The sequence below is a fragment of the Vanacampus margaritifer genome, chromosome 2 (assembly GCF_051991255.1).
Source record: "Vanacampus margaritifer isolate UIUO_Vmar chromosome 2, RoL_Vmar_1.0, whole genome shotgun sequence".
Lineage (NCBI taxonomy): Eukaryota > Metazoa > Chordata > Actinopteri > Syngnathiformes > Syngnathidae > Vanacampus > Vanacampus margaritifer.
Window position 1 is genome coordinate 29,752,413 of NC_135433.1, and position 13,440 is coordinate 29,765,852.

At 37.9% G+C, this 13,440-nt stretch overlaps 1 protein-coding gene across 1 annotated transcript in view; it reads left to right on the top strand.

The window, feature by feature from the left end:
- The window catches only part of pappa2 (pappalysin 2), a 51,690-nt gene that overhangs the window by 26,520 nt on the left and 11,730 nt on the right, over nucleotides 1-13,440 (top strand). Inside the window, exons 15-23 of the mRNA XM_077559572.1 lie at nucleotides 1,245-1,358; nucleotides 2,029-2,164; nucleotides 2,266-2,440; nucleotides 2,565-2,630; nucleotides 2,756-2,852; nucleotides 3,384-3,561; nucleotides 8,836-9,049; nucleotides 10,397-10,565; nucleotides 12,187-12,319. Of these exons, the coding sequence (XP_077415698.1) occupies nucleotides 1,245-1,358; nucleotides 2,029-2,164; nucleotides 2,266-2,440; nucleotides 2,565-2,630; nucleotides 2,756-2,852; nucleotides 3,384-3,561; nucleotides 8,836-9,049; nucleotides 10,397-10,565; nucleotides 12,187-12,319 (1,282 nt within the window). The remainder of the gene's footprint in view (nucleotides 1-1,244; nucleotides 1,359-2,028; nucleotides 2,165-2,265; nucleotides 2,441-2,564; nucleotides 2,631-2,755; nucleotides 2,853-3,383; nucleotides 3,562-8,835; nucleotides 9,050-10,396; nucleotides 10,566-12,186; nucleotides 12,320-13,440) is intronic.

Sequence of the window (13,440 nt, forward strand, 5' to 3'; positions counted from 1 at the left end):
AATAAAAAATGCAACACCCTTCTTACCTGCCGTTGCGTTTCGGCTGAATTAAATGGAAATGCAGGGAAGGTGAGCCAAAAGTCAAACACGCATTATTGTCACCTGGGAGTGATGTCATCTAAATGTGTTTTTCTATTGGCTGCTGCTAGATGACATCACTTCTCCGCGACACACTGTCAAATGTTCTTATTTTGGTTAATATTGAAATAAATATACTGAAATCACATTTAAAATCAACCCCAAAAGCTCATGTATTAAATTAATTACCAATGATGAAAATTAAGGACATTTTTTACTATAATTATAGTTAGTTTTAGTTAGTTATGTAAACCTAAAATGTAGTCTAGATTTCATTTTTTTAAAAAGCATTTTATTTAGTTAACGAAAATGTTTTTTTGTATTTTAATTTTGTTATTTCGTTAGTTTTAGTTAACTAAAATAACCTTGCTACAGAACCCATTATCTGATTTTTAAACTTTTAGGTGCGTTTCAAGTTGAAGTGGCCCTTCCTTCCGGTCTCAGTACTTTTGCAGGTTGTCTTTTTTAGCTGGTAATTCACAATGCTAAAGTTACACTAACCTGTTAACCTGTAAATTTTGAAATCGTGTGAAGTCATCTTGAAATCTGATGGAAATTAATAATTTTGTTTTCTTCTTAATTCTTGTATTGATTGAGCTAAAATTAACCTTAAACCAACAAACAACATGCAATAGAATGTACATATGCAGACTGATATAGGTTTAATTTTTATTCCCTTATAATTTCTCAGCAGTTACGGGCAAGTTAGCACTAATGCTAACAACAACAACAACAACACATTACATCTACTACTGAAACTTCTACCCGACGTCTAATGAAAGTACAAAAATAAAAATAATAAAAAATAAAAGATTGTCTTAGTACAGTACTAAACGTCTTAGAACAGGGAATGCACTCGTCTGTCAAATTACTAATCCACCTGAGTGCAATTCCGCCATTCACGAAAATATACCCTTTTCTGTTTAATTATATTTGTTCGCCTAAGTATGCATGTACTTACAAATAATGTCTAAGTTGTGATCTATTGTGATTTTCAAAGTTGGGTATCCAATCCTGATGTGCAGAACATACAGCACCGGGTCTCAAGCTTGAAATTTTGTGTCTCACATTCATCTTTTGCTGTCAAACTCAGCCCCAAAAATTTTTATCACAATAATTTTGAAAGAGAATCTATAAAACCCACTGTATATTTTTATTCTGTAAAGCTCTGTAGGTACCAGTACATGGATGTGAGTGAAAAACTGCCCACTGATGCATGGTTCCCTTGCACAGCAATTTCTGATGAAAGTAATGACCTAGAACATCCATTTTGGCTGAAGGTAAGGCTGTGTACGGACATGTTGTAACTGTTCTTCCTTTTCAGTGTGGATGCTATAGTCTGTCTTTAATCATGTCAATCACTTTTTAAGTCATACAAGTCAAACAAATCATTTTCCAGATCGTTCGGTTTGGCATATTTCATGTTTGCGTTTCAAAGTTTTATTGATCCCTGTTAGAACATTTTGTTTTCCCTGCTTCTTTATAGTTTTGCATTGCAAAAGTCTGATCTTGGGCTGAACATGAATGTCACATTGATTCCTGAAAACATTAGCATCTGCTTGTATATGTTCACTTATACTTTTCTCTCCATGAAATAATGTGTTCATACGTTAAAAATAACTTTCCCAATTCCTCCCAGATTAATGGGCAGCAACATGTCTCTCTCTCTCTCTCTAAAATCATTGCTGATGAAGGAGAACCTTGGCATTGTGATTACTCATGTCTGAATGCTTCAGACTAGAAAAAAAAACAGCTACAATGTTTGTTTCCCATTGTGTTAAAGCAATCGGTGCTGGTAATGGACCATGTGGGTAGGATAAACATCAACATTAACGGCTTTCTCTTCCTCCCTCCCTCCCTCCTCTGAACATGTTTGCTTGTGCAAACATATGAATATGAATATTGTTATTCGACAATATATTTGAAATGTTTTTCCAACTACTTTTACAGGTGGGATTTGCCCATTCTGGAGTGGCAGCTTCTGTCATGGTGTACCTGGCTTCAGATGGCTCATGGAGCGGGGAACACTGTCAGAGGACTGCTACAATCCTGCTTTCTGATACTAATGGAAAGAATCATTCATTAGGTACTTTCAAGAACTTGTATTCCAAAATATTATTATCGTCATCAGGGTTCATCAGCATATGGCATATTTGCATCTGTATTGTACATGTATTTCCATTCAAGGCACACATAACCTCTCATGCCAGCGGAACCCATTGGTGGTTAATGTGAACCATGACCTCTCCAAGCCTTTCTTCCTCACCTCATCTGTCATCCTCCTCTTCTCCTCCTCGTCTGTGGCAATCGGAGGCATAGCCCTGAGGACATCCTGCCACTTCAGCACCTTCGCCGTGACTGGGTGCGCATCAGAGGGTGGGCTCTCCCACAGCTAACTACGTACAACACACTACATACTGTAACAATATAAACATATTGCCACTCAATATAAAACATGAAGCTGTTTGTACTGTGTTCTGCAATAGCTGTTTGAGACAGACATGTCAAGTGGACAGCTGCAATCCTCCCCAGATAGAGGATGCGTTTGTCAGGTAGGTCCTGTATAACGAAAATGAAAATATATTTGTAAAGTGCAAACTGACAGAAAAAGAAAAGAAAAAAAACCTTTTTTTTTGCAAAAGTGCAAACTGACCAAAATTGAAATGTGTCCTTGCAGGTGTGTAGGAGGCGGGCAGTCGTCTCACTGCACTGTTCAGTGTCACTTAGGTTTCAGCATCACTGTCCTTAACGGAAGGGAAATTCCACCACACCAGGTACAATGAATAACGTCTTTTGTTTTACAGTGTGTAATCCATGTACAAATTATAAATACAACTGGAAAATTCCAGAGAAATGTTTTCTGCTATAATTGCTTTCAGCATTTGTGGCGTTTAAACTACCTTGCAGAGGCTATTGTGTACAGCACGTCGAGCAGGACTTGAGTGTAAAATTCCAAGCTAACGTTTTTGAGGCGAGTGGCATTTTAGAAACTGTATTGTGAAGGAATATTGGACTCAATTGGGCACCTGGCATGGGCGGTTTTACAGGATGGCAAACGGCCGCAGCTGCCACCTTTACACAAAGCCTTGCCACCCCTACAGTTGACAATGAACCTATCAATACTAAATAAATAAAAAATATTATAAATGATATTATCTCCATAGTGTGTATAAACATCTTAGGCACACAAAAGAATCCTGAGTTAGAATCCGCTTTGGAATGAAGTGATTGCATGATATGGCAACGTATAAAATGTTATCTTGATTATACTAACCCTCTCACTTTTGTGCCTCGACTTCTTCCAGAGACAGACGGAGATGGAGTGTTTTCATGGTTTATGGAATCGCGCAGTTAGCTGCCAGCCTGTCGACTGTGGCCTGCCTGATCAGTCTCATGTCTACCATGCCATATTCAGTTGTCCCTGGGGAACCACCTATGGAAAGCAATGCTCATTCACTTGTGGCTCACCAGCCATACTTCAAGGTAAACAATCACATTTTCCAGTATGGTCTGATGTATTAGGTGATTAGTTTGTCTTGTAAATAATAAGCTTCAGCTACACGGTAAGACAGAAAAGAACAAGGAGCACATATGCAGGGCACGATGCCGGATTTCCGGCGTAAGAGCTATAGCACAATGACAAATCCAGCGAAGTAAACAGTTTACATGTGGGGAATACTTGACACGTCTGGATGCGGAGAGAAAGCCAACCTCAAAATAAACCTTTCCATACCAAATAATATGTGGAGGGCAATGACAAGAAACGCTTTTGCTTAGAAGTTTTTCCTGAGAGCGTTTTGCCAGTTGAGGCGCAACAGATGACTTGACTCGTCCTGTAGAATGTGTGTCTGCCGTTCTTATTGCCGGCATAAACTATTGCGGCCAAAGTCAACAAAACAACTTCATACAGAAATCACGTTGGATCGCCAATTAAGGGCACTAAAAGAAGACTAAATTACGCTCACATTGTATTGCACAGTGCCTCTTGCCAGTGTTTAAAGCGTCTACAGTGTTAGCATGCTAACGGTGCTAGCGGCTGCAGCTAGAGTCATCGGACTACTTTTCAAAGGCACACTTTGATGCTGACAGACGGACACAGTCGCCGTTCTTAGAGATCAGTTTAATAAACCGAGCTCACTCAATTGTGCAGTTGATGGTCGGCAAAATCACAACCGTGGTTCTGACGTCATTTTGTCTCACAGACCAAAAACTACTCAACTCGGAATTTCATTTCATACAAAGTGCTGTACATGGAGTATAAATCAGTCATGGAATAAAGACAGGTAAAAAAAAATAACATCAAATAAATGAATAATTATCTTAAGTGGGTAAATGAATAAGTCAATAAAATAACACAAGTAGGTAAGTAAATAAAATAAATACATTAATAAAATACAGCAGGCACCATAAAACATTGAAACAATGATGAGTCTCATGCCGAGTCAAACGCCAAAGAAAAAAGATGTGTTTTAAGAGCCTAATATTTAACACAAGGTCATTCCAAAATCCATGGGGAGAGATTTGCCTAAAAGCTCCCTAACTTTCTAGAGAGTAAAATAATTTAAATTTAAGTCATAAGTTATTATAATTATCTAGAAATAAAAGTTGGTCGATCATTAGTAAGTGGAAATATATTTTTAATGTCTTCTGTATTCATAATTGTTCTTTCACCGTGCAAAAATATTATTTTTATACAAATACCTGATTATTCAATGGAATTTTCCATAGGATATTTGAATACCAAAATATTCTGTATATTATAATATTCAGTGCTATACTTGGGTCAAAAGTAACCCAGTTACGGATCAAAAATGGACCGATCCACTTTATGGGTCAATTTGACCCAACTTTCTGGGTTGTTTTATACAAAATGGCCCAATTTTTTGACCCAAGTAAAGCATCTGACCAATATTTATGAGTTGTTTTACGCTGAAAGGCCCATTTCATGACTCAAATCGACCCAAAAGGATCGTTCTATTTTTGACCCATAGTTGGGTTATTTTTGACCCAACTGTTTTTAGAGTGTATATAAAATAAATGGATAATGAAAGAGATGACCTGACACTTGGGGAGGACTGGCCATTGAGAATGTAATGAGTTTCCCAAATGCCCAGTCCATCCACGGCGACGAATCGAATAGTAATGGCTTGATGTCGGTCGAACAACAAATCGGCTCCCCGAAAAAAGTTCAGGCTCAGGATTTTTTTAAACTTAAACCTGCATATGTAAACCCCCCCACAGCCCCTCTTAATCAAAATATTAACAAATCTGTACAAAACAAAAAAGAACTATAACAAGGGTAGGCAACCCTAGTCGTCAAGAGCTGCAGTCCTCTATGTTTTAGATGTCTCCCTCCTCCAACACAGATGATTCAAATTATCAGCTCATCAGCAAACTCTGGAGAAGTCCGTGTTGGATGAGTGTGGCTGTCAAGGAGCAGGGCTGCTTTCCTCTGGACTATGCTGTAGATACCTAGCCACAGAGACATGGTGGTCTTATTGGATAGGGCAAGGAGCCACTCACATTGGCTGGCGCTGGACTGGAAATAATGACATTGGTTTTAACATTAACTCCATTTAAATCAGTGATGTCCAAACTCGGTCATCGAAGGCTGGAGTCCTGCAGGTTTTGGATGTTTCTCTTCTCCAACACACCTGAAGCTCTGCATAAGCCTGATAACGATGCTGTTCATTGGAACAGGTGCGTTGGAGCAGGGAAACATCCAAAACCTGCAGGACTCCGGCCCTCGAGGACCCAATTTAGACACCACTGGTTTAAATGTTATTGGCTGTAGTAGGGGCGGACTGGCTATCGGAAATTTCAAAGGATCCATTTTCGGGCCTGTCGCCATCAACGCATCCCTCGTCCCCTGTTGACGAAGAGTGAGTCTAAAATCGAGTCTACTTTTTGTCACCAAATTGCCAGAACAGCCAACCCCCGTGTCTTTGTAGTGTATTCAAGTAAAATAAAAAAAAATGGTTGAAAAGGATTTTCAAATAATTATATTCTGTTTTTATTTATGTTTTACACAGCGTCCTACCTTCACTGCAATTGGGGTTTGTACAATTATTCTAATAAGTTACGTACCTCTGATAGTGGCACAGTGATTGGGAAACACTGATGTAGAGGGTGGGAAATCGTCCGCGGAACACAGAGTAATGTTGTTATTACGGCTTGTGTGGCTTCTTCTATGACGGGCTCATTAATCTTCATCGATGTAACACAAGAAGGCAGCAAAAAAAAAAAAAGCACCAAAATTGATTCATGCAACCAACATAATGACCCAAAACACAATGCCAAAATAATAAAGCACTCAATCAGTGGCAAGAGTTTTATCCAACTCAACCTCAATCAATCAATCAGGCAAATAATCAAACCTTTATTTAAATATCACCTTTCATACTTTAAAAGCAACACAAAGTTCTTCACAGAACAAATGATAAAAGAGGCAAACATGTAACTCCCACCCACTAGCTGTCTATGGACCCTTGGGACACCCAACACACGTGTGTAAATGCACTTTCAAAAGGCAAAAAAACAAACAGACAAAAAACGGCAATACAATCACCCCCAGTGTCCAGGTTGCGGGCTCTGGGTTTGTTATAGCATGTTCTTGACATGTTAAAGATGAGAGTGAAGCGAAATGTTATCCATCATGGGGCGACCATTTTGCCACTTGCTGTTGACTGAAAACGACATCACAGTTGCTTAGGGCTCATCTTAACGAGCAATCACGGCTCAGCTTCAGAAAACTGGTGATTTGCCGTTGCTGAGCCATGAGTATCAGTTGTAAAGAACATTTTGGGGTTTACTTTACCTTTAAGGCTTACGTTATAAAATGAGTTTAACATTTTATGAAACTGTTTTGAGATTGTTGTTTGTGTTATATTTATGCTTTAAACTATTAATACACACAGCTATAAACCTTTTGGGGAGTCGCCAATGCCTCACTTTTTTGGGGGGATATTAGTGGCAGGGGTAAATGAGTCCCTTGGAGGGAATTACTGTCAATCTCCAATAATTAAATCTGAAATGTTGGTCTGTTATCTCATATTCAACTTTTAATGTTGAACCCAAATGTTTTCAGTCTGCAGCAAAAACAAAACAATTGGCCTCACTGTTCCAATTCTTTTGGAAGTTTTTGTTGCTGTTGCTGTTGTTGTTTTAACTGTAAACTCTGACAATTTGTAACTTTCAGCTGTTACTACACAGTTTTACGTAAATCATTATTAAAGCTTCCATTCTTCCATTACATTTTTTGTCAGACACATACCCAATTTTCTTCTTTGAAGATTTAGTACATTCTTGAAATGATCCGAATGAACAAATCTGATGCACGCTAACTTGTCTGTGGTTTACAAGCCGCAGTGAATGCTCAAATGTCATTGTGGAGTCAGCAGTATGACCCCCAGTTTTGTGATGTGACAACAGATTGTACAGATATAATTAAATTTGTGGCTTTTGGTTACATATTTTTGGAGGCCAATCCACATCAACCAAAGACCGGTGTGCTTGTCGCGAGTCACGAGAATATATCCAACACCAAGTACAACTAATACATTTGGATTACACCTTTGCCAGCCTCTTAAACCCAATACTTGTATGATCACTTTTGAATGTTCATAGTCTCCACTTATTTTCAACATTTCATGTTCCACATGAAGAATGCAGAAATATGTTATTTTTGGGCATTGGAAAGCATTTAGTTTTCCTCTTTATTATCACAAGACTAAGCTTTAAAGGAAAACAAGAATGTTATCTGAGACAAATCAGTCCACGATGTGACCTACTTGTTCCTCTGTGTACTATTTGATCTTAAAGTTTGATTTGGCAGAATTTGTGGTTCCTGTCTTGGGTTTTACAAGAATCCACACATTTCTACAAGGCATACAATGCAGACCAGTTTGGATGAGGGACATGATAGTAGGCAGAAGCAGTGACGCGTACAAGGGCAGGCAAGGACAATAAACAGAATAAAAAACAAAAACAAACCAAGGTAACATTCCATCCAATACAAAGGCATTGCAGTGTTCAAATGTTTGGCAGTTGCTGTCTCACAGCAAAATGTGTAAGGACTAGGGGTGTGAATTGCCTAGTACCCGGCGATTCGATTCGTATCACGATTCATAGGTCACGATTCGATTCGATACGATTAATCCCCATACAAATCTATAAGTTGATTATTGCAATTTTTTAAAACAAAAATTTAGAAAATAATAATCAGTAAACTTGTACATATACACTGTAAGATTTGTATGAAAATGTATTTATTTATCTGAAAATTCAGGTTGCAGTTGAACAGCACTGCAATAAAATATTAAGGCTTAATGTTCCATTAAAAATTGATGTTTAAAAATCTCTTCAGCCGCATATTGAATTGATTCGAGAATTGTGCGCTGTAATATCGCGATATATTGCCGAATCAATTTTTTCTAACACCCCTAGTAATGATCGTAGCATTTTATGTACCTGAATTTTCAGGGTTCCGGTAGCATTTGCCACAAAATGTGTGATTGTAAATACAACCATCGTTTTTAATGAAAAATTAATAATCATTGACTTCCTCAAGTCTGGAGCCCATTGACATCACATCATCAAGCGAAAAAGAAAGAACAGAATACAACAAAAACAATATCAAATCACAACATTGCAACAACTTCATACTGTTTTGTACAACTAATTAGTAATTTCTATATCACCCTTCTTCCTTTTTTCCTCTCCTATACCTCCTGTCTTTCCTCTCCTCCCTATTCTTAGGTGACAATGACAGGTTGGTATGTTTGGAGGATGGTCTGTGGTCTTTTCCAGAGGCTTACTGTAAGATCGAGTGCCCAGAGGTTCCAAACATCCCCAATGCCACGCTGCTCACGGCAGAGTGCTTGTCATCAAGCCATGATGTTGGCTCCACCTGCCGTTTCAAATGCAACCCAGGATTCTATGTATTGGGGAGTCTTAAAAAGATAACACCTAGGTGAGTGTTTATGTACTTTTGGTGAGAATAGTACTTAAAACACACACACCATACATGACGTACATAAAAATATTGTGTATGTAAAAGAGTTTCTATGTATATTTTTTGCTTTGATTTCACAGTTCTCTTGTGAGAATAAAATAATCATAAGACCATTTCCATGCATTATTTCATCTTCAAAAGGGTTTATGTAAAAAAAGTAACAACCCGTACAGCCCTAGTTAATGAAATAAATGTCATTTCAATCAGCATGATCAAATCCAAAGATGTGATTGATCTTGTATGCATTCACAATGCAATATACTGACATCTAAATCCACAAGAGTAGTATTTTAATACTACATACCATAATATAGTAACTATACCCAATGTGCACAGTTCTAAAGAAGTTGTATGTTTATCATCAACATTAAGTTACGGTGTATACAAAAAGCTCACATTACCATCCAGTAACATGTGAACTACATCTCATATTACATTGTTGTACTCCTTGCGTAACTACTTGTTGCTGTACAACCATTAAAACGAAAAACATCATGCCAGCTTTGTACCCGGCTTCAGATAAACGAAGCCGTTCCTCGTTACATGGTTCAGTCTCTTTTGATATCATGTTGAGTTCATGTGTAAAATATGCTGTAAAATTTCATTTCATCACCGCACTGCTCTTAATGGCATCCTATTAAATATTAACAAGCGTTTATTGTGATATGAAACCAATGAAATATAGATTTGTTGTTTTAATTTCCATTTAGTAAGGTGAAAAACAACTTCATGTTAAGATCTGTTTTCAGCTTGGTATGTTTATGAGTTTTACGTTCTCAAGCAATTGTGTAAACATTTTAATAACCCCTGATGCTTTATTAGTTCAACGTGTGAAAGTGAACAGCAGCAGCAGCAGCTGTGAGAGCTTTACACAGACTTTCTTGCCTTTGACACATGAACCCATATAACTTTATGCTATAGCACATACTGTTGCATTCACACATTAGATGCTGTATAATAAAAATGTGTTTTACTGGAGAGTGGGCGGTTCTCTGGCTTGGTATGTTTGTGTTATTGAAACAGTAAAAGTATAATGGGGGTGGTGGAGGGGGTCATTGAGTGGATCATTATGTACATATTGTACCGTATGTGCATGTGTATTTGCACTTAAAGTGCACGTGCACTTGAAATTGTGTTCAAGCAAATCGGAGTACCGCAGGTCATCCCAACGCAGTGTAACACAGCAAAAAATGATATCCCCAATGTTGACACATGCAGTTTTCACTTTCCTTTTCTTGTTATTGGATTGTTGGCTTTTCAAAAACGCTAATAATCTGGCATAGAGTGTTTCTTTGTTGTTTTTAGGAAATACTTCAAGTCGGAGTGCCTCGAGAAAGGGCAGTGGGAGGATGCCTCATGTGAGCCCGTTTCTTGCCCGGCCTTACCTGACGTTTTCCAGGGCATGTATATATGCACCAATGGCCTCTACTATGACACACACTGTACCCTGCAGTGTCCAGATGCAAAAGAAAATGTACGTTATTGACAGTTGCACAACATTTACTTTATCTGACGATAATCAAATGTTTTTTGCACTTAACTCTTTGACTGCCAAAAACGTTTAATAACATTTAGTAAAATCCAAATGAGGGCTGCCAAAAATGTTAAGATGGACTGACATAGAAAGAAATGATTATATATACAATTGACCATTCCACCCTTACGATGAATTTATTTGTTGTTATCAGCGGGTACCCTAAGCTTGTTGTCTTCAATGAGCTGACCCTATCTTAAAAACTCCAAAGTCTTGTCTTTTAATGCCAGATGGCACCATGTTTGACCCGAAAACATGCACATTTGACTTTTTGTACTTAGAAGCCTGCATTGGCAAAGCGCTTAATGTTACTCACGTCCATAAGACACAAGATCAATCACAAATAAAATAGTCATATTGGATCGGACGCTGTAAATGGGTAACAGTGAATACAAAAAATGTAATTTTGATTTTGTATCTTCTCAGTCAGACTTATTACAGGTTACTCTTTAAACACTTTACATTATTCAATGCAGATGCTGCCAAAGAGCCATTTTATTAGTAGTTTATCTTGCGTCGACCAACTGACTGAGCCAGCCCACATGGTAAATAACTGTAATATTTGACATTTTGATGCAAATCCAGATTTTTTTCCCCCCACTGATCACTGTTCAACATTTCAGCCACAACAATTCCCCCACCTCATTTATTATGTCATTCTTGTGAACGGTGATTCACAATGTTTTCACTTATGGGGGAGGAACTTTTTTTCTCCTTTGAGTCACAAGGGAAATAATTCCCCTGCATCAGAATCAAAATTAAGATTTGCGCTAATGAATTAAACTTGTTTTGTGTGGATTTATGTTGCGTACTAAAAGTTTTTATTTTGCGTCACGAGTTAACTGGCTGTTCACAAGACATGGATGCCAGTCTTTTGCCTTTCACAACAATTTCATTGTAATTTATTACATAAACTACATCATTGCAATTGTGTACATACTTTAAATGTCCTTTGTTAACTGGCAATAGAGCGCTAATGATGCATCATCACTTCTTGCAAATGTAATGGGCATCAAAGTCTTCTTTTACAGCGACTCTGAAAGGGGAAGTCAACCTCCCCAAAATGTCTTGACAATATTATGTTCTATGCAGTCCCATTAGTCTAAATATGGCATTCTGGTTAATATTGCGTTATGAGTTAAGCAACAAAATTCTTTTTTTTTTTTTAAATCAATATCAGAAGGCAGCCATTTTGCCACTTGCTGTCGAGTGAAAATGACATCACAGTTGCTCAGGTCTCAGGTAACAACCAATCACAGCTCAGCTTCAGAAAACAGATGAGCTGTGATTGGTTGTTGCCTGAGCCATGGGCAACCGTGATGTCATCTTCAGTAGACAGCAAGTGGCAAAATGGCCACCCCCTGAGATGGATAAAAAATAGAGGATTTTGCTGCATAACTCATATTCCACAAATGTAATATTAATCAGAACGTCATGTTTAGACTTGTGAGGTCACATAAAACATAGTTTTATCAAGAAATGTTTAAGGTTGACTTCCCCTTCAAAGCTAGCAACATTGTAATTTCTATGAAGTATTGTGATGTACTTTGCTGGCTTCCAGAGTGTGATTCGCTGCACTAAGGATGGTGAATGGACCGCACAGTTTACCATGTGTTCCAGCCTCCAAGGATCCTGCTCTGTTCCTACTGATCTAAACTCTGTCGCGTACAGCTGTGACGAGGGCTCGAATATCAGTGAGTAAAATTCACACTGCAGATGATATCGTTTCAGGGCAAAGTGTCATGGACTCAGCCTAGTCATTCATGGTGTAAAAGCATATCATAAATGCAGAGAGAACTTTGTCTTAATTTATTTTATAAAATGCTTTTGCCCATTAAATTTTAAAAAATATATATTAACTCAAAATGTCTAATATGGCCGTTAGGATTTAGGAACACAACTTTAAGTGCAATATAAGGCAAGATACATAATTATTTTATACATGGTCCATGAATAATTTAACAAGGTTAAGGTATCCTGCCTGATGTTATATTGCACTTGTAATGCACTTGAAGTTGTGTTCCTAAAATCCAAATGGCCATATTGGACATTTTGAATGTTTTTTTTTTTTTTGCCAAAATGTCCAAGGCAAGTAGTCAAGGTGGCGTTCACGCCACCATGCAGGCAGACTTTAAAGTAAATTCCACCAAGGCAAATAATACATTTGTGTCATTGTATTATTTGGTCAGCTTGATTTTGAAGTTTGCTTTAGCGTAGGGTGTGTTTGCGCCTTTGCGGCGTCCCTGACATGTCTGTATGACGGCGCTGTCAGCCCAGCTCGTACACTCGTGCGCACACACCGAGAGGAACTTAACATACTCGTTAACATACATTTGAATCTTTTTGTTTTGGTGTAAGAAGCAAGTCTTTTCAAATCAAAGGTGTCAAGTCCGAGTGAAGTCACAGGTCATTGTTTGGTAAAGTCCAAGTCGAGTTGCAAATCTTTTCACATTTTTTCAAGTCGAGTCTAAAGTCGTCAAATTCATGACTCGAATTTGACTTGAGTCCAAGTCACATGACTCGAGTCCACTCCTCTGGTATTAAGTAACTACATTTACTCTGTTACATTTGTTTAAATAACATTTTCAAAGTAGTTTGAATGCAACATACATTTTTACTTTTTCTGGAGTATTTTTGTTAGAACCCCCCCCCACACACACACACACACACCCCAAACACTTTTACTCTGTTACAGTAAACGACATTCAGCTTGAGTTGCTACTTTTTTTTTTTTAATCTACAGGTACTGCTTGTGCAATCTAGTTTGGTTCAGCAGAGACTTATGTCACTTGATCTGGCGGAGCCAGAACTTTTT